Here is a 14,659-nt window from a genome sequence, read left to right on the forward strand (position 1 = left end):
ACCGGGAGCGATGTCTGTCGATGAAAGTGAATTAAATATTGTACAAAGGACGGATTGACGAAATGTCGCGTAATGTACCAGTGGCTGCAGACTGGCACCGCTCAAGGTGATAAGCCAGGCGCTTTGGTGACCACGAGGATAGTCGCTTCTATATCTATTTCCCGTACTTTCGACGAGTTAAATGTAATTTATGTCGGTGTCTGGGGTGAGATGGGATAGCGCCGCGAGCAAGGAGACTGCGGACCCTAGTTCCATCCCATTCCATTCCATCCCGTCCCTCCCGATTGGAGAATATTGAACAAGAAGGTGCAAGCGAGCGCGCCGGACAAGGGGAGCAAAAGAGGCGAGTGTGGCCCGATCGTTCGTTTCAAATTTGCGTAAATACATCAAGTAAGGTCAATAGCATACGGGCGACGATTCTCCCCTGGTCCAGTGGCGTAAGCCAGCTCCTGCACCGGCTGTTTCCGTATTCAGTTCAACAGCTATCGAGAAGCACCTTGGCTCCAATAGCTCGTATTTCTTGGCCGCGTGGTCATTGGATTGTTTGCACAAACACACCTCTCGGTCGATCTCTCATACGACGTGAAATTCAGGGTGTCTAGCGTCAACGACATTGACACGTCATTCCCTGATATTTCCAGCTTTTTCAGATGAAAATGTGCATTTTTCAAGACTCATTCCAGCCTCAATTTACTGAACAACTCACTTTTTTCACGCAAATTAGTTAAAAATCGGACGTCAGATGTCTTCGTAGTAAGTTATAATAATAGGCCAATTTTTCTTCAAGTTCAATTTTACTTAAACCCAATTACCGAATACGTCAATGAACACTCAAATTTTAAGTAACTAATGGATATGCCATTCTTTCGAAGCATGAAGGTAGAAACGTCTATCCGAGAGTATCGACTGTTTTTAGTACTAGTTTTTTTTTTTTTTTTACAAGTTTCACACAGTGCTGAGCATCGATTTATCAATTCTTAAAATTACCGTACAAAAACCATATTTTTCGTAACTTGTACCCATTTCACACTAATCTCGTCGACTGTCTAACGAACAGTAATTTTCTACATTTCGAACAATCGTACACCAGTGAGGAAGGAAGTAAAAAAATTCCGGAACACGAGTCCAATTCCCTGATATTTCCCGATTTTTCCAGATGCATGCAGATTCCCTGACCGATTTTCCAGATTTCGCTGAGAGCTAAATACCCCGAAATTGGAAATGCGTCGAAGCGAGAAGAAGAATGAGCTGCGGATTGCAAACTGGCGAAATCTTCACAAACTTGTATCGGATCCTTGTCTGTAAAGCTGCGATTCAGAGTAAAACGCAGATTGTATATCAATTCGGCGCACTCTCGTGTATACAATACACATACATATTCATATATTTACACGCATGTGCTTGTCCAGCGTTACGACCTCATTCCGCATACAAATATGCACGCATTAATTCAGGATTTTTATCGCATTATACCGCCTGATAGAGCACAGCAACATGAGGGACGAGAAGAATCAGGAGCCGATACATTCGCTGGAGGAAAAGTTGGATTCTTTTTAAAAATTATTTTTATTTTTTCCACCAGATTCGTTCGTCGGGCAAACTTTTCACGAGCAACTCCGCACGGCTACGATCTTCTCGCTCGCATCTACAAGACACTCCGTGCTGGATGTTTCGTCCGATTCGTGTATTCAATTTTGTAACGCGAATTGAGAGTATCGGTCAACGAACGACCGACCATACATTTTCGTAGAATCGTAACAGGCTTCGGTAACTTATCGATATCGTCAATCCACCCCACCCCCAACCTCTGTCCATTTCATCCCCCTCCTATTTTACAAAACCGATATATTTTCCTACACTGACCCTCGCAATTTATTATTCTCGATTCACTTACCCTTTTCGCAGTCGTATCGTCGTTTCTTTCTTTCCTTCTTTCTTCAAGTTCACTCCTCGTTTTTCAACAACTCGCCAAAAAAAGCCGTTTGTCTATCGGTCTTTTCATTTGTTCCTTTTTTTTCTCCGCTCCTTTTTTCATCTCCCCTAAATGCAATTTGTCGCCCTGTCGATTCCGTTACACGCATGTATCGCGTCCGTATATACGTAGGTATTATACATGCGTCGTGCACACACCTGTGCAAATTACTCGCTTGCCTCGTTTCGATTTAACGCCACGTCGTTTATCGTGCGTGCATCGCGACTCGTCGTTTTATTATGCAGAAATTGAAAAATGAAAAAAACTAAAAAAAAAAATGAAAACAGTAAGATAAATAACGACGTTACCTGCACCGGACGGTAATCCGTATGATGCAATCTGTACGGTGGCGAAATCGTTGAAATATATCGGAAACCGGTAACGTATTTCGATTGTAAACAGCTGTAACAATACGATATACGAAACGTACGTTGAGATCGTTTCGCTGATCGGATGCGAAACTTCGTACACCGTCACTCGTTAATTTCTATCGTGCGAATTATCCCGATACGAAAGGTGTTCCAGATCGACGCTCGGATGTCGCGTCGGGTTACGCGTCGATCGATACAACAATTGTAATTAAAATCCAACGCCGCCTGGATCGCGACGACAGACGGTGACAATGCAGGCTTCAATGTCAGGACGATAAGCCCCGCAAGCCCAGAAATGATACCGTATACCGACCTAGTCCTCGTGCCCTGGAAAAGCGATCGACGGCTACCGGCGAGGTGACGCGTTCGGAAAATCTAATTCTAACGCACGTATGACGAGGGTGTGAGGAAAAGCGAGGAGAAAAGGGAGAGAACGAGGTCACGAGGGAAGTCGAGGATGACGAGGATGGCTGAGGATGGAAGTGGAGGGGGAGGACGGGGGCTCAAAGTCAAAGCCAAAGCCAAAGTCTGCGGTCTGAGTCGTGCGTACGTGTGTGTCTTTGTCCGTGGATGCTGTCTGCGTAGGTTTAACAGCCGGGAACGACGCGTATGGACGAGGAGAGCCCGAGTCCGCCGAAATCCAGAGGCAACAGATATTATACCGTTTATACCAGTTTGCGGTTTACACGGAGGAGCTGCAGAGGATTCGGTAGATCGGTACGTGCGTAGATTCTACCGAACAGATACCAGACTACTACACAAATACAGCAATCCTGCGGAGAATGGGCGTATAACGCCTATAACTGCGTAACGCCGGTTAATCCACAACGCGGCCCTTCTCCATTCTCCCTACCGAAGATTATCTAAAGATTATACCGCGGGAGCCTGCGGGCTCGCGTTTCTGTTTAACGATAATTGACCCGATAAAACTGGATTACCAGTTGAAATCGGATCAGCCTCGTTGACTCGACTTGGGGCGAAGCCGCGGGGTCTGCGTCACGCCTGATGCCCCTGCCTGGGTCTGTCCCGAAGGGCCTTGCGTGTGGCTCGACGGTTTCATCCTTTGAAACGTCGTTGATTGGCTTATCGATACTGCGGATAGAAAAAAATTAGTACGTATGACGCGGGGCTGCGAGAAAAAAAGTGCACATCTTTTTCTTACAGGTTTCTTTAGTCACTGGAATCGGGAAAAGATACTCGTGCTTGTGGTTCTTGTTTGAAGCGAAACTCCCGTTTGAACCGTAATCGAATAGCTCGTTGTAAAGAAATCTCGGTTTCTTTCGTCGTCGTTGTGCTCTTTTTTAAGCAAACACCTTGTAATGAAGGAAAATGGAAGTCGCTTTTGGATTCAGCACACCCGAAACCGTAACATTAACCAAAAACATCCCGTGCAGTTGAAATGAACAATTTTTCTGCAGCCTGTACGTTAAACACAAAATTACACCACGTTGACCGCAGTTCCATACATCGGATTTACCAGTGAAAATTAAAACCAAGCATCCAACGAATTGCATGTATCGGTATTATACACCCCGGTAAATATTCATCCTTTTCACTTGACGTACAACGGTCTACTTACACATGGCAGCAAGTATCGACGTCACGGATCACGGTCGATGAAATGTACTCTATTCTCTTCCCTCTCTTTTTTTTTTCTTGCCCTTTATAAAACGCGATCGAGCGGATCCAGTCCCCGTGAAACCTGCACGATCAAACGTTTATTATACCCTTGGTAAGGCGATGCCGCCCCCATCAGAGGCCGGTATAACAAACTCCGTAATTGTACGATGGAATTTCATTAAAACTGTATTAATTCACATTCTCATTGTAATGAGACAGTCCCTTGACGGCAGAGAAGCCCAAATGTAAAAACGAGAGAAAGATATAAAATAAAAAAAAAAAAAAAAAAAAATTGGAAGTAAAAAAAGAAACTTCGGTTACGCGTACCGAGCCGGTACAAAGGATTTATGAAAACACATCGTGCACCCCCTTAATTTCGGGTATGTAAGCGTTTCGTTTCGATCCGCGCCGCGTGAACCGGCGAGCTCTGCCTCTTCGAATGCATACATTTTGCATTCGGTGACACACACACGTGCAATGTTGCAAATCTCTTCCCCGCGCAGCAATTCGTCGCGACAGACGTCGACACGGTTGCATAAATTAAACGACTGTACTCGAGGTTGCCTCCAGAACTGCATCGCAAACGTCTCTCTCTCTCTCTCTCTTTACTTTTCCGCAGCTGCGGCCCGATCGCGTTGCATATACTTTGCAGGGTGCATCAGGATAAGTATAGAAGGAGATTCGTCGCCGGAGGCGTTTCGTTTTCATTATTTCACTCGGCTCATTTGAATTCCGACTACTTTGCTCCTTTTTTCATTTTCTTTTTCAACACGTTTCTTAACCGTAACTCTCTCTCTCTCTCTCGAGAATCGGTTTAATTTTCATTTTATATCGCCTCTTTCACCTTGGGCTTCACAGAAACGCCTCAACTGTCACTTGCAAATTGTGCAACAGATGCGTGCACCGCGTGCAGCGATGCAATTAGGCAATATTCCGAATCGCGGCGATGCAGCATCGCGCAGCATCGTGTGGTAATAATACTAAGGTGGTATCTGTGACTGACTTTCACGTTGCACGCGTACCTAAATTTGCGTATTGCGATTCCACGTACATCGTAACAGGGTGTCGTTAATACCCACGTGACGATCGTTAAAATATCGAAATTCTCCGCATTTTACCGTCATCGCACCTTTATTCCATTTATATACATATATATATATACATCTGCCAACGCGGAGTTGCGCATATTCGGTTCAATGTAATTCCGATACATTTTATTATTACTCGTCAGCCAATTAGCGACAAGAGAGTGAAAAATATCAGGAATAGACGAAGAGATACGGATAAATCAATAAATTTATACACGAGGGTGAAAAGACGTCGTCGTTGGTTTCGAAGCAGAAAAGAACTTGTGTCGCAAAACGTCCGCTTATCAAGGGTTCTTTATTGCGTGAAAATTGTCCCGTAAATCTCGACGAGTCCTCTTTTTACCCACCTCCCCCTCCCCCCCGTTGCCCCTCAGAGTTCCATCTCGACGACGCGGATGACGTCATCCCGCGAGGGATTAAAGCTATACGAGAAATCCCTTTATATCGCTGTATATATCCCGCGTTTATTATCGCCTTATCTGAAACGTCCTATAGGTATAGATATACGAACCCTGTATCAGGATAGACCGGACAGTCGGCGATGAACGTCGTCGAACTTATTACACCGTCCCCTCTTCATTCCTTGTTCTTTCCGTCCCATACACTCCTATAATACCACCCCATACCGAGAGTCACTGATTACGTGAAAAGAGAGATCGGTGACGAGAAGAAATTGCTTAATTCTCCATTCTCGTCGGGGAAATCTCCGCAGTCTAAGTCGACCTCGTTGTCGTCAACATCGGGGTGGGAGGGGGTCGAAGGGGGTCGAAGGGGCGTAGCTGGTGGCGAGGGTGATGGGGGGGAGGGGCAGTTAAAGCTGTACGTCGTTCGGTCTCCTCCGGATGGGCGAAATAAATAAATGACGAGCGATTCCCCGGGGTCGGTAGGGTGTGGTGGTGGAAGCTCCCGGCTCCCGCAGGGTGGAAGGAACGGTTTCTCCGCGTAGATAGCGGGAGAGTTATGACCTCCAGAGCGCGAACGGCCAGACGAAGAGGCGGGGGGAGGGAAGAGAAAAGAGGGAGAGGAAGGGAGAGAGAGAGAGAGAGAGAGAGAGGCGAAGCGGGGGGCGGTTTAAGCCCGTTCCGAACCTTACAAGTCCGTAATTTTTACCCCCGGACAAGTTAAGAGTAATTTACTGGCTCTCGGTAGACATTATTCGGCTTTGTAGCTTCTCTCCGGCTCTCTCACCCCTCAGCCCCCCACGCTCGCTCTCTCTCTCTCGCTCTCTTCGCGCGCTTCTCCTCCGCCCCTGTTTACGTAGGTCTCTTTCGGCAAAGCGCGCGCGGTTAATTGACTCGCATCCCCATCCCCGTCGGCTTGCCTCGCAACTCGAAACCCTCGGTCTTCCAGGCAACGCGGAATCGCTCGCTTCTGTAGTTTGTAGTTCTCTCTGTTAGCCGGTTCGGTACCTGCGGCACAGTTACCAAAGTAAACTACGCGTCTATGTGCATACCGACATTTATATACACGTGTACATGCCGGGGGTGTTACGATATGGGGACTTGGGTGACGGGAAAGTGGCGAGTATTATGTAATGATATTGAAAATCTGACTTACCCGGACGTGGTGTATTTTTCAATGTTATGCGTAACACGATACAAAGCGTAAGTTGTTGAAAATTGTTCGTAATTAAATCGACGCGAGATTTAGATTTCTGCAAATAACGTTGATACAAATTTTTCACCAATCGGTTATAGGTACATGTAATTCAGAAGTTATACTGAACATTTTTAACCCTGTACTTACGGCAGAGATTATGAATGGCAAGAAGAGATGAAAATAACGACAAAATTGTGGTTTTCAGTTTCATTTTTCGTTTTTTTTTTTTTTTTTTTTCTCTTCTCTTTCTTCATCCCGTATCTACGTATCAATGGACGTATACAGTTTATTTCCATAATTTATAACCTTGTATAACCTTATATTTATATAATAATCACGTTACGATAACATATTTATATCAATATAGGTATTCGTTTTGTTGTTATTGTTGTTCTTTTTGTTTGCGTTTATTTATAATACATGGCGATTTTAAATTTTTTCCATCGATTTATCTTTCTTTTATTTCATTTATTTATTTATTTTATTTTTTTTTCTTCTTCTTAATTTTACTTTGGGAAGAGGGAGGGAAATGGTAATTACATTAGTATTAGTAGTACAGTAGTAGTAGTAGTAGTAGTAGTAATTAGTAATATAGTAGTAGTATTAGTAGCATTATAAGTATTACAGGATTATCAGGTGTAGGTAAGAGGGTAAAGGATGAATAACGCACAAACGCCGGATAGTTGCACTCAATATTTTCATCTCTCTCTTTTTCCATTTCCGTTTCGATTTTGTATGTGTATAAATATGATCAGAAAAATCAGGAAACACGGTGATCGCGAGCATTCTTTGAACAGTTCTCCGGACTTACCATTCTCATACATTCATTAATAGGGACGTTAAGAAGGGTACGAGGCAGGTCTAATGAATTCGCAATTCAAACCGCGAGTATTAATTTCATAAGCTGGATATTATCCGGAGTAGTGCGCCTCTGCGCGCAGAACCTATTAATACACATGTTCGCGAGTGGATACGACGTATAAGTAAGCGTACGTACAACGTATACGAATCGATTACGCACAGAAATTCGTAAGCAGGCGTTAGACGCCATGCTGCGGAATATATACTGTATCGCACATATATATACATGTATCCGTGTATTTTGATTTTCCGACAAAGTCCGTGCCAATGCAAATGTTTCGCCGTTTCGAAGGTTCGGAGATTAAGCGGGCGATACCGCTGAGGAAGAGGAAGAGGAGGAGGAGGAGGAGGGTGAAGAGGAGCCGAATTACACCGCTGGACCAGGATGTACGGGCCGATAACGTCCGAGCGATTAAAGGGGGCGAATTGTTTAATTGGAGATCCCCATCCCTCGACGCACTAGCCTCGATTATATCGATCGAAACACGGTCAGCGATCGGTAAGCCCTGATCTTCCTGGGCGAGATTCGTTTCAATAGGTTTACGTAATGCTTCCAATTTTTCTCGAACCCTGCATGCGGACCGTCCCGTAAAAATTGTTCAATAATTCCAGTCTCACACCCCGATAATTGCCGCTGCTGCCGCTGCTGATTGATCTTTACCAATGAATCAGAGAGAAAACGGGTGGGGTGTTGGAAAATTATTCATCGCGACGAATCGTCTCTCTCGCTACGAAATTTTTCTTCACCCAGTCATTTCTTAACATTAGAGAAGAGTGTAAAAAGAGATTGATGGATATCGGCGATTGAAATTTATGAGTCCGAGCATCTTTTTCTTTCTCTCAAGGTGTTCGATGATGACTGGGGTGGAATTTTAAACGAGCATGAAAGGACAAAAACCAAAGAGAAGAAAAAATTTTTTAAATTCACCGACTCGCGGCCGAGTTACGTTAAGCTCGATTCTTGTTGGAAAAAAAAAAAATGTTTTCGCAAGTGTAACTTTTTGCGAACGAAACGAACAATTTTCACAATCCGTACTTAAACAATGATGTGTAATATATACATACCCACTCGGACAACATAATATACCTAATTGAATACACTATACTACGGATGTATCGTATTACAATAAACTTATGCGAATGGAACATCGTGAAATTTACAATATCGCTAACTACGATTACTATTTATACATATTTGTATAATATATACTTATATCCGTACATCTTTCACCAATAAATATTAATATAATCCATTATCTGTTAGTTATTATCCGTATATTTTTCATATGTACAAATTGACTTTCCTTTTTTCCGTGCGAATGTGCGCGTGTGTTCCTTCAGTATCGTTTGTTCTTGGTTTTTCATTATTATTTTTCTTCTTTTTCCTTTCCCGCGTCGAGTAATAAAACCCCGATTTAGCTCGGATCGAACCTCGCCGGTATTTGACTAATATTAATCTATTCACGCCTGAGCTATTATTGAAATTCTATATTATAACACAACAGTGTATATACCTATGTATAATATGTATTATTATGCCTATCTATCTATCTATCTATCTATCTATCTATTCGCGTGCACGCGTTTTCATCCCCTCAGCCAACGAATGAATTCGATTCGGCATATCGCAGGCTTAAATTAACATTCATCCATCGGTATTTACGTTTATATCAGATATTTACAATTATTTCCCACAGATAATGCGGTACATATATCCATATGCATATTTATACACACACGTACGCAGGTACGCCTACTTTGTAAACCTGCACTTTTTCCGATTCGTGCTATGATTTTTTATTTATTCCCTCGTTTTTCTTTCACGTTTTTTCCGACCCTTACCAATTTTCGCCCTGTATTTTCTAGCCCGTGATTTGCAACACGTCTGGCGATTGAGCGAATAAACGCGCGGTTTATAACGCGAAAACATTTACAAACACACGTCGATGCGTGACCAAGGTAGTTATACCCATCCGCTGCATGTGCATCGATGAAATATCAGTTATATGCACCCTGCACCGATCGGTTCGCGGCGTCCGGATCACGTGTTGTTAAAGATTTACCTGCAACGAGACGTCGAGTTCCTCGTTATTTTCGTTTCATATTTCTTTGCTCTGAGTTTTTTTTTTTTTTTTTTTATCTACACTACTGCAAACGTTCCGTACGTGTACGTACATATGTATACGTATATATGCATCACAGAGATATGGCTGAAGGGAGAAAGAGAGAATGTGGAGAGAGAGAGCGAAACTCAGCCGACGTTTGCGTAACGTACATTATTGTTCGGAAATGGAAGCCCCGGCAGGGATCGCCGGGAAGGGATCGGAAAAAAAAATATCGAAATTTTACTCTGTAATCGCAATGTTGGATCACGAGGATTTGGTACAATACCAAGATACATATGCGCGCGTGTGTGTTTGTGTAACGCTAGAAGAGAGACGAGCGAACGGGCGACGTTTATAACCTCGGGGGTTGGATATTTTTATATATAATATTATTATATCATATTGAAATTGACGAAGCTCTCTGCAATTATATTATCCTGTGTGTGTTTGTAAATCTCATGGCACGAGTTCGCGGATTTTAGCGGTAATTTTTGAGAACCAAGTATATCTCACCGTTGCGTTGGTGGAAATAAAATTAACAGAAAACAATAAGGGGGAAAAAAAAACGAGTCAAAAAAATTAAAGGCAAACGAAAGAAAAGGTACAAATCTTGAGATACCGAATTACAAAAATATTAGTATTTATACACGTAGAGATGCGGGGAAGTTTTTCAGAGAGAGAGAGAGAGAGACAGAGCGAGAGAGAGAGAGAGAAAGATGGAAGGAAAGGATTACGTACGCGTTATATGTATAATATGTGTATGGAAAACTTATGGCTAAATAAAACTTTACAAAAATATATCAACAAATAATAAACATCATCTATTATAACAATTCGTCATACCGTCACCTTTTCCTCTAATTATTTTTCCCTTTCCCGTCTTTGTTTCTTTCATCATGCGCGGACCGGAATAAATTTTTGCATTACATTATATCCGTTATACTATATTGTTTACCGTGTATATTATATAATGTTATCAACATTAACACATTAATTACCTTTCTTTTTGTATACTATTATCATTGTTGTTGTTGTTGTTGTTGTTGTTATTACTATTATCATTATTTTACGTTACAGGTATTTATATTTTACAAATTCTACTCACCTATACGGCGTTAATGTACAACAATATTTATTCATTTAATCTGTAACAATATATTCATACGTGTATTGTATGTGTGTGTATATATATATATGTATTATTGTTGTCAATTTACATATTCGAGATGGTATTCACATCGTGCGTATAGTATAGTATGTGTTGTTGGTAGGTATGTATTTACACCGACGTTCAACTGCGGTGAGTATTATTTTCTCCTTCATTGGCATATTAGGTGAAAGTTTTTACTCCCAATCTTTATACTAATTGTATACAATACCCATATCTATATTTGACACAAACTGAACAAAAACAACGTTAGATCGGAATTGTTCAGATTTTGAGATAAATTTGTAGCGATACTAATTTCTATAGTATATTATACGCATGTCAATTTATTCGCAAGATATTTCGAGATTTTTGTGCCATTCGGTTTCGTTTGAATTCATGACCGTTTCAATCCTCGTAATATTTTACTTCGCTTCATTTCCATCGTACTTTAATTACCATTTTTCCATCTTTCTTTCTTTTTTTCCTTTGAAAATTCCACGTATCCGCGGCCGTGTTTCCTCGACGTTGCAATTTTTAGTACAATTATTCGATAATTTTTTCACTTCTCTTTCATCGCTGGTTAGTTAGCGTTTCTTTTCTATTTCTTTCAACACGTACAGTTTTTTCGTTTTTCATCTTCATCGTGCATTATTACGATTGTTAATTTATGTCACACGATATATCCGTCCACGTCCATCCGTTTATTATATACTTACTCGATGAATCGCTACAACCTATACGCATACAATTATATATCGTAACGATATAACGTGTGTGTATACATATATATGTGTATATATTTATATATGTATATCATACACATAAATTTGATTACCTATACAATTTATTTACACGGTTTCCTCCTCCGTTTAGTTGTAATACTAATGAATGATGTACACATACTATGTGTGTGTGTGTATATATATATATATGGATGTATAAACATGTATATATAAGTTCTTTTCCCCTCGAAAACAGGGAATGCATATACAATGTTTACATACATCGTATATTTATGCATGTGCCGTAATTGTTTTGTAAAATAATAATAATAATAATAATAATGAATCGCACGTTTGTATATTCTCACACTATGATACACATTGTAATATCGACGATCTCGTCAATTTAATTGAAAGTCAACAGTCATTTCACCCGTACATACATACCCAAATATGCGTATGCGCAGGTACAATCGTTATTAGGTCGAAATGTCTCACGCTGCTGAAAAAATCTCTCCCTCGTATTGTAAACATTTGCCGCGTTATTTCCGTGCGAGAATATTTATCAATATAATAACTATAGGTACGAATTTACAAATCTATAATCGTCCTTTTAAATAATATTATACCGACGCGTCGATTATTATAAATTATTAAATTCGTTTTCGTTAATACTGCGACCTCAGGTTGATATTGTGTAACGATAATAATTCCTATTATATACATATATATGTATATATATATATATATGTATGTGTGTGTGTATACTATACATGTAGCATGTGACGTTTGAAAATCGAAAATAAAAAAAATGTCATTATTACAATACTCTATGTCGAGGTACTCGTAACACATTAGGTATAGCACATTATCATAATCGCATATCATATCTACACAATTACCATAACTTTTAGTATGTATTATCATTTTTTTATTATTTTTTATTTATTAATTTTTTTTATTTTTTTTTTATTTTCAATTTAATACCCATATTCGTATATATATATATATATATATACGATACCCTAATAGTTTCCAGGCGACGCAGACCACCGTAATAATATCCCTGAAAATCGGACGATCGTCAGAGATATTGTAATACCGTGAATACTCGGTGCCGTTCCCCTTATAGAACCGGAAACGACGTTTAGACCTACGGCGGAACGCGTGACGTTGAGAAAAACTGAGGCGTCCGCGATGCCGGCCGATGATTTGACGATCATCGTCCATTCCCCGGAATCCGACCACCTAACCGAGTCAAAACTGAGTATCGACTGGTGGCAGGCCTTCGTGTCGCCCTCCTGTAATTGGATTGAAAATTTTTAATTTTCAGATATCACCCGCGGCAGAATTAAGGATACCTTTACCGCCTGAATCGAAAATTAAGAATTTAGAAAGAAGGAAGAACAATTCGAACGATCTTGCTGCGTTGCAAATGATACCGATTATCCTCTTTCCTAACTTCTGCAGATTCGGATGGTCAAGCGGATTCATATTTTCAGAGGTATAAGTTTGTATGTAATTTGGGAGGAAAATCGTATGAAAAATATCGGAAGAGACGGATCGGGAGATGTAGGATTTCCGGGATACACCCTTGGCCGACTAAACCACCATACCTCTACGTATACGTACACAAGTTTTAAAAGGATTTCGGTCGAATCGAAGGGTCCAACACACACACACACACACACAAATCTGCCCGTACATATACGTATAGGTGTATAGGTATAAAAGTGCGGGTAAAAGGAGAAATTTGCTGATACCGCAAGATTTTAAGCCTGCCGACGGCAGACGTCGTCCACGAACGGAACTAACGTAGGCGCTTTTTTTTTTTTTTTTTTTTATTTTCATCATCGTCTATTTCCTTTTCTCCTCGCTTGCGGGATAGAAGAGGAGGATGGGAATGGGGGTCGTTTTCTTGCTCCATTAAACACCGCGCGCTCCAGGCTCACCTCGACGACGAGGGCCTTTACACCGGCCGCAGCTTCGCTCCCGGGTAGGTAAACTCGGTCCTCCGAAAGCCATAGGAGCCTGGTGAAGGTCGGCTCGGCGCAGAACTCGACCATCACCTCGAGCGGCTGACCCTCGACCGCGGCGACCGCTTGAGTCGACGGCCGGACCGCTGGACCGCCTGAAATATAAAAGAAAATTCTTTTCCTCTGTTATGCTTCGGTGGAATTTCCTGCGGGATAAAGTAGAAACGTAATGCATTACGTAACAAGGGAATAAAATCGGAGATTATTCCCGCGGTTTCGTTTTTCTCATATTTCCCGCACATGTGCGGGAGAAAAGTACTACTTTTTTCCCGTAAGTGAGGGAAAAAAGTTGAGAGGGAATAATAATATGCTAATTTCGTCCCGCTTTTCAGGTCAACTAAGTTGATATTACGGTTGAGTCGGGACTAAACGTGAATATACTAAATACATCATCCACGGTTATAAAAATTGGTTATAAAAAGATTTAAAACGTGCTCGCGTTATGTGAACAATGTTTTCCTCGCTGCTTCGTGACTTCAATCCCACAAAATTTTTATAGAGGGGGTTCATATTCTTAACACAATTGCACTGTATTTTAAAGGGGAATGAAAAAAAAATGTTGGATCATTGAACGATTTAGCCGCCATTTTGCGCTTAATTTTCAACCTCAAAGTTGAACAAGATCATTACGCATCGCAAGAAGATGAAACTATGTAAAGTATATTCCAAACGATCTTACAGCAGCTGTTCAAAGTTCACGGAGAGAAGAAAAAGAGAAGATTTTATTCGAAACTGTAGGGAAAGAGGGACACGTCAGGGTTTCTGATCAAAAATACCCACGTTAACGATATTATTTTGTTACAAATGTAGCAAATTTTATTTTGCATACAATCATGATTTCCACTTATTCTACAGCAAATTCTACATTTCTCTTTTCCTCCAATTTCAACTAAAATCATCCCTTTCATTCTCTCCGTATTGGCTTAAAAATCAAGCGTTAAAAGATGACAGCAACCCTCAAATCGAGTTCGTCCGATTATTCTTTTCCATCTCCTCCTCTTCTCTGCACGATAACTAAGATCCCCCACAACGTCTGTAGGATATGCACGAACCGTAAACCGAAGCACTTCGCCATAGGGGTAATAAATTCAAAAGCCATGATAATCATCGCCTGACCAAATGGAGCCTATATATT

General features: G+C 41.1%; 1 protein-coding gene across 3 annotated transcripts in view; it reads right to left on the minus strand.

The window, feature by feature from the left end:
* The window catches only part of LOC124308961 (hemicentin-2), a 162,578-nt gene that overhangs the window by 4,898 nt on the left and 143,021 nt on the right, over window positions 1-14,659 (minus strand). For 2 of the 3 annotated variants that reach the window (XM_046772157.1, XM_046772155.1), the window contains exons 9-10: window positions 13,441-13,619; window positions 6,801-12,789 (exon numbers count right to left, since the gene is read on the minus strand). In XM_046772157.1, the coding sequence (XP_046628113.1) occupies window positions 12,514-12,789; window positions 13,441-13,619 (455 nt within the window). In that variant the 3' untranslated portion in view covers window positions 6,801-12,513. Of the gene's footprint in view, window positions 1-6,800; window positions 12,790-13,440; window positions 13,620-14,659 lie in introns of those variants that run through there. The other variant, XM_046772156.1, reaches the window with a different exon arrangement.

This window comes from Neodiprion virginianus, chromosome 7 (genome assembly GCF_021901495.1).
Source record: "Neodiprion virginianus isolate iyNeoVirg1 chromosome 7, iyNeoVirg1.1, whole genome shotgun sequence".
Classification (NCBI taxonomy): Eukaryota; Metazoa; Arthropoda; class Insecta; order Hymenoptera; family Diprionidae; genus Neodiprion; species Neodiprion virginianus.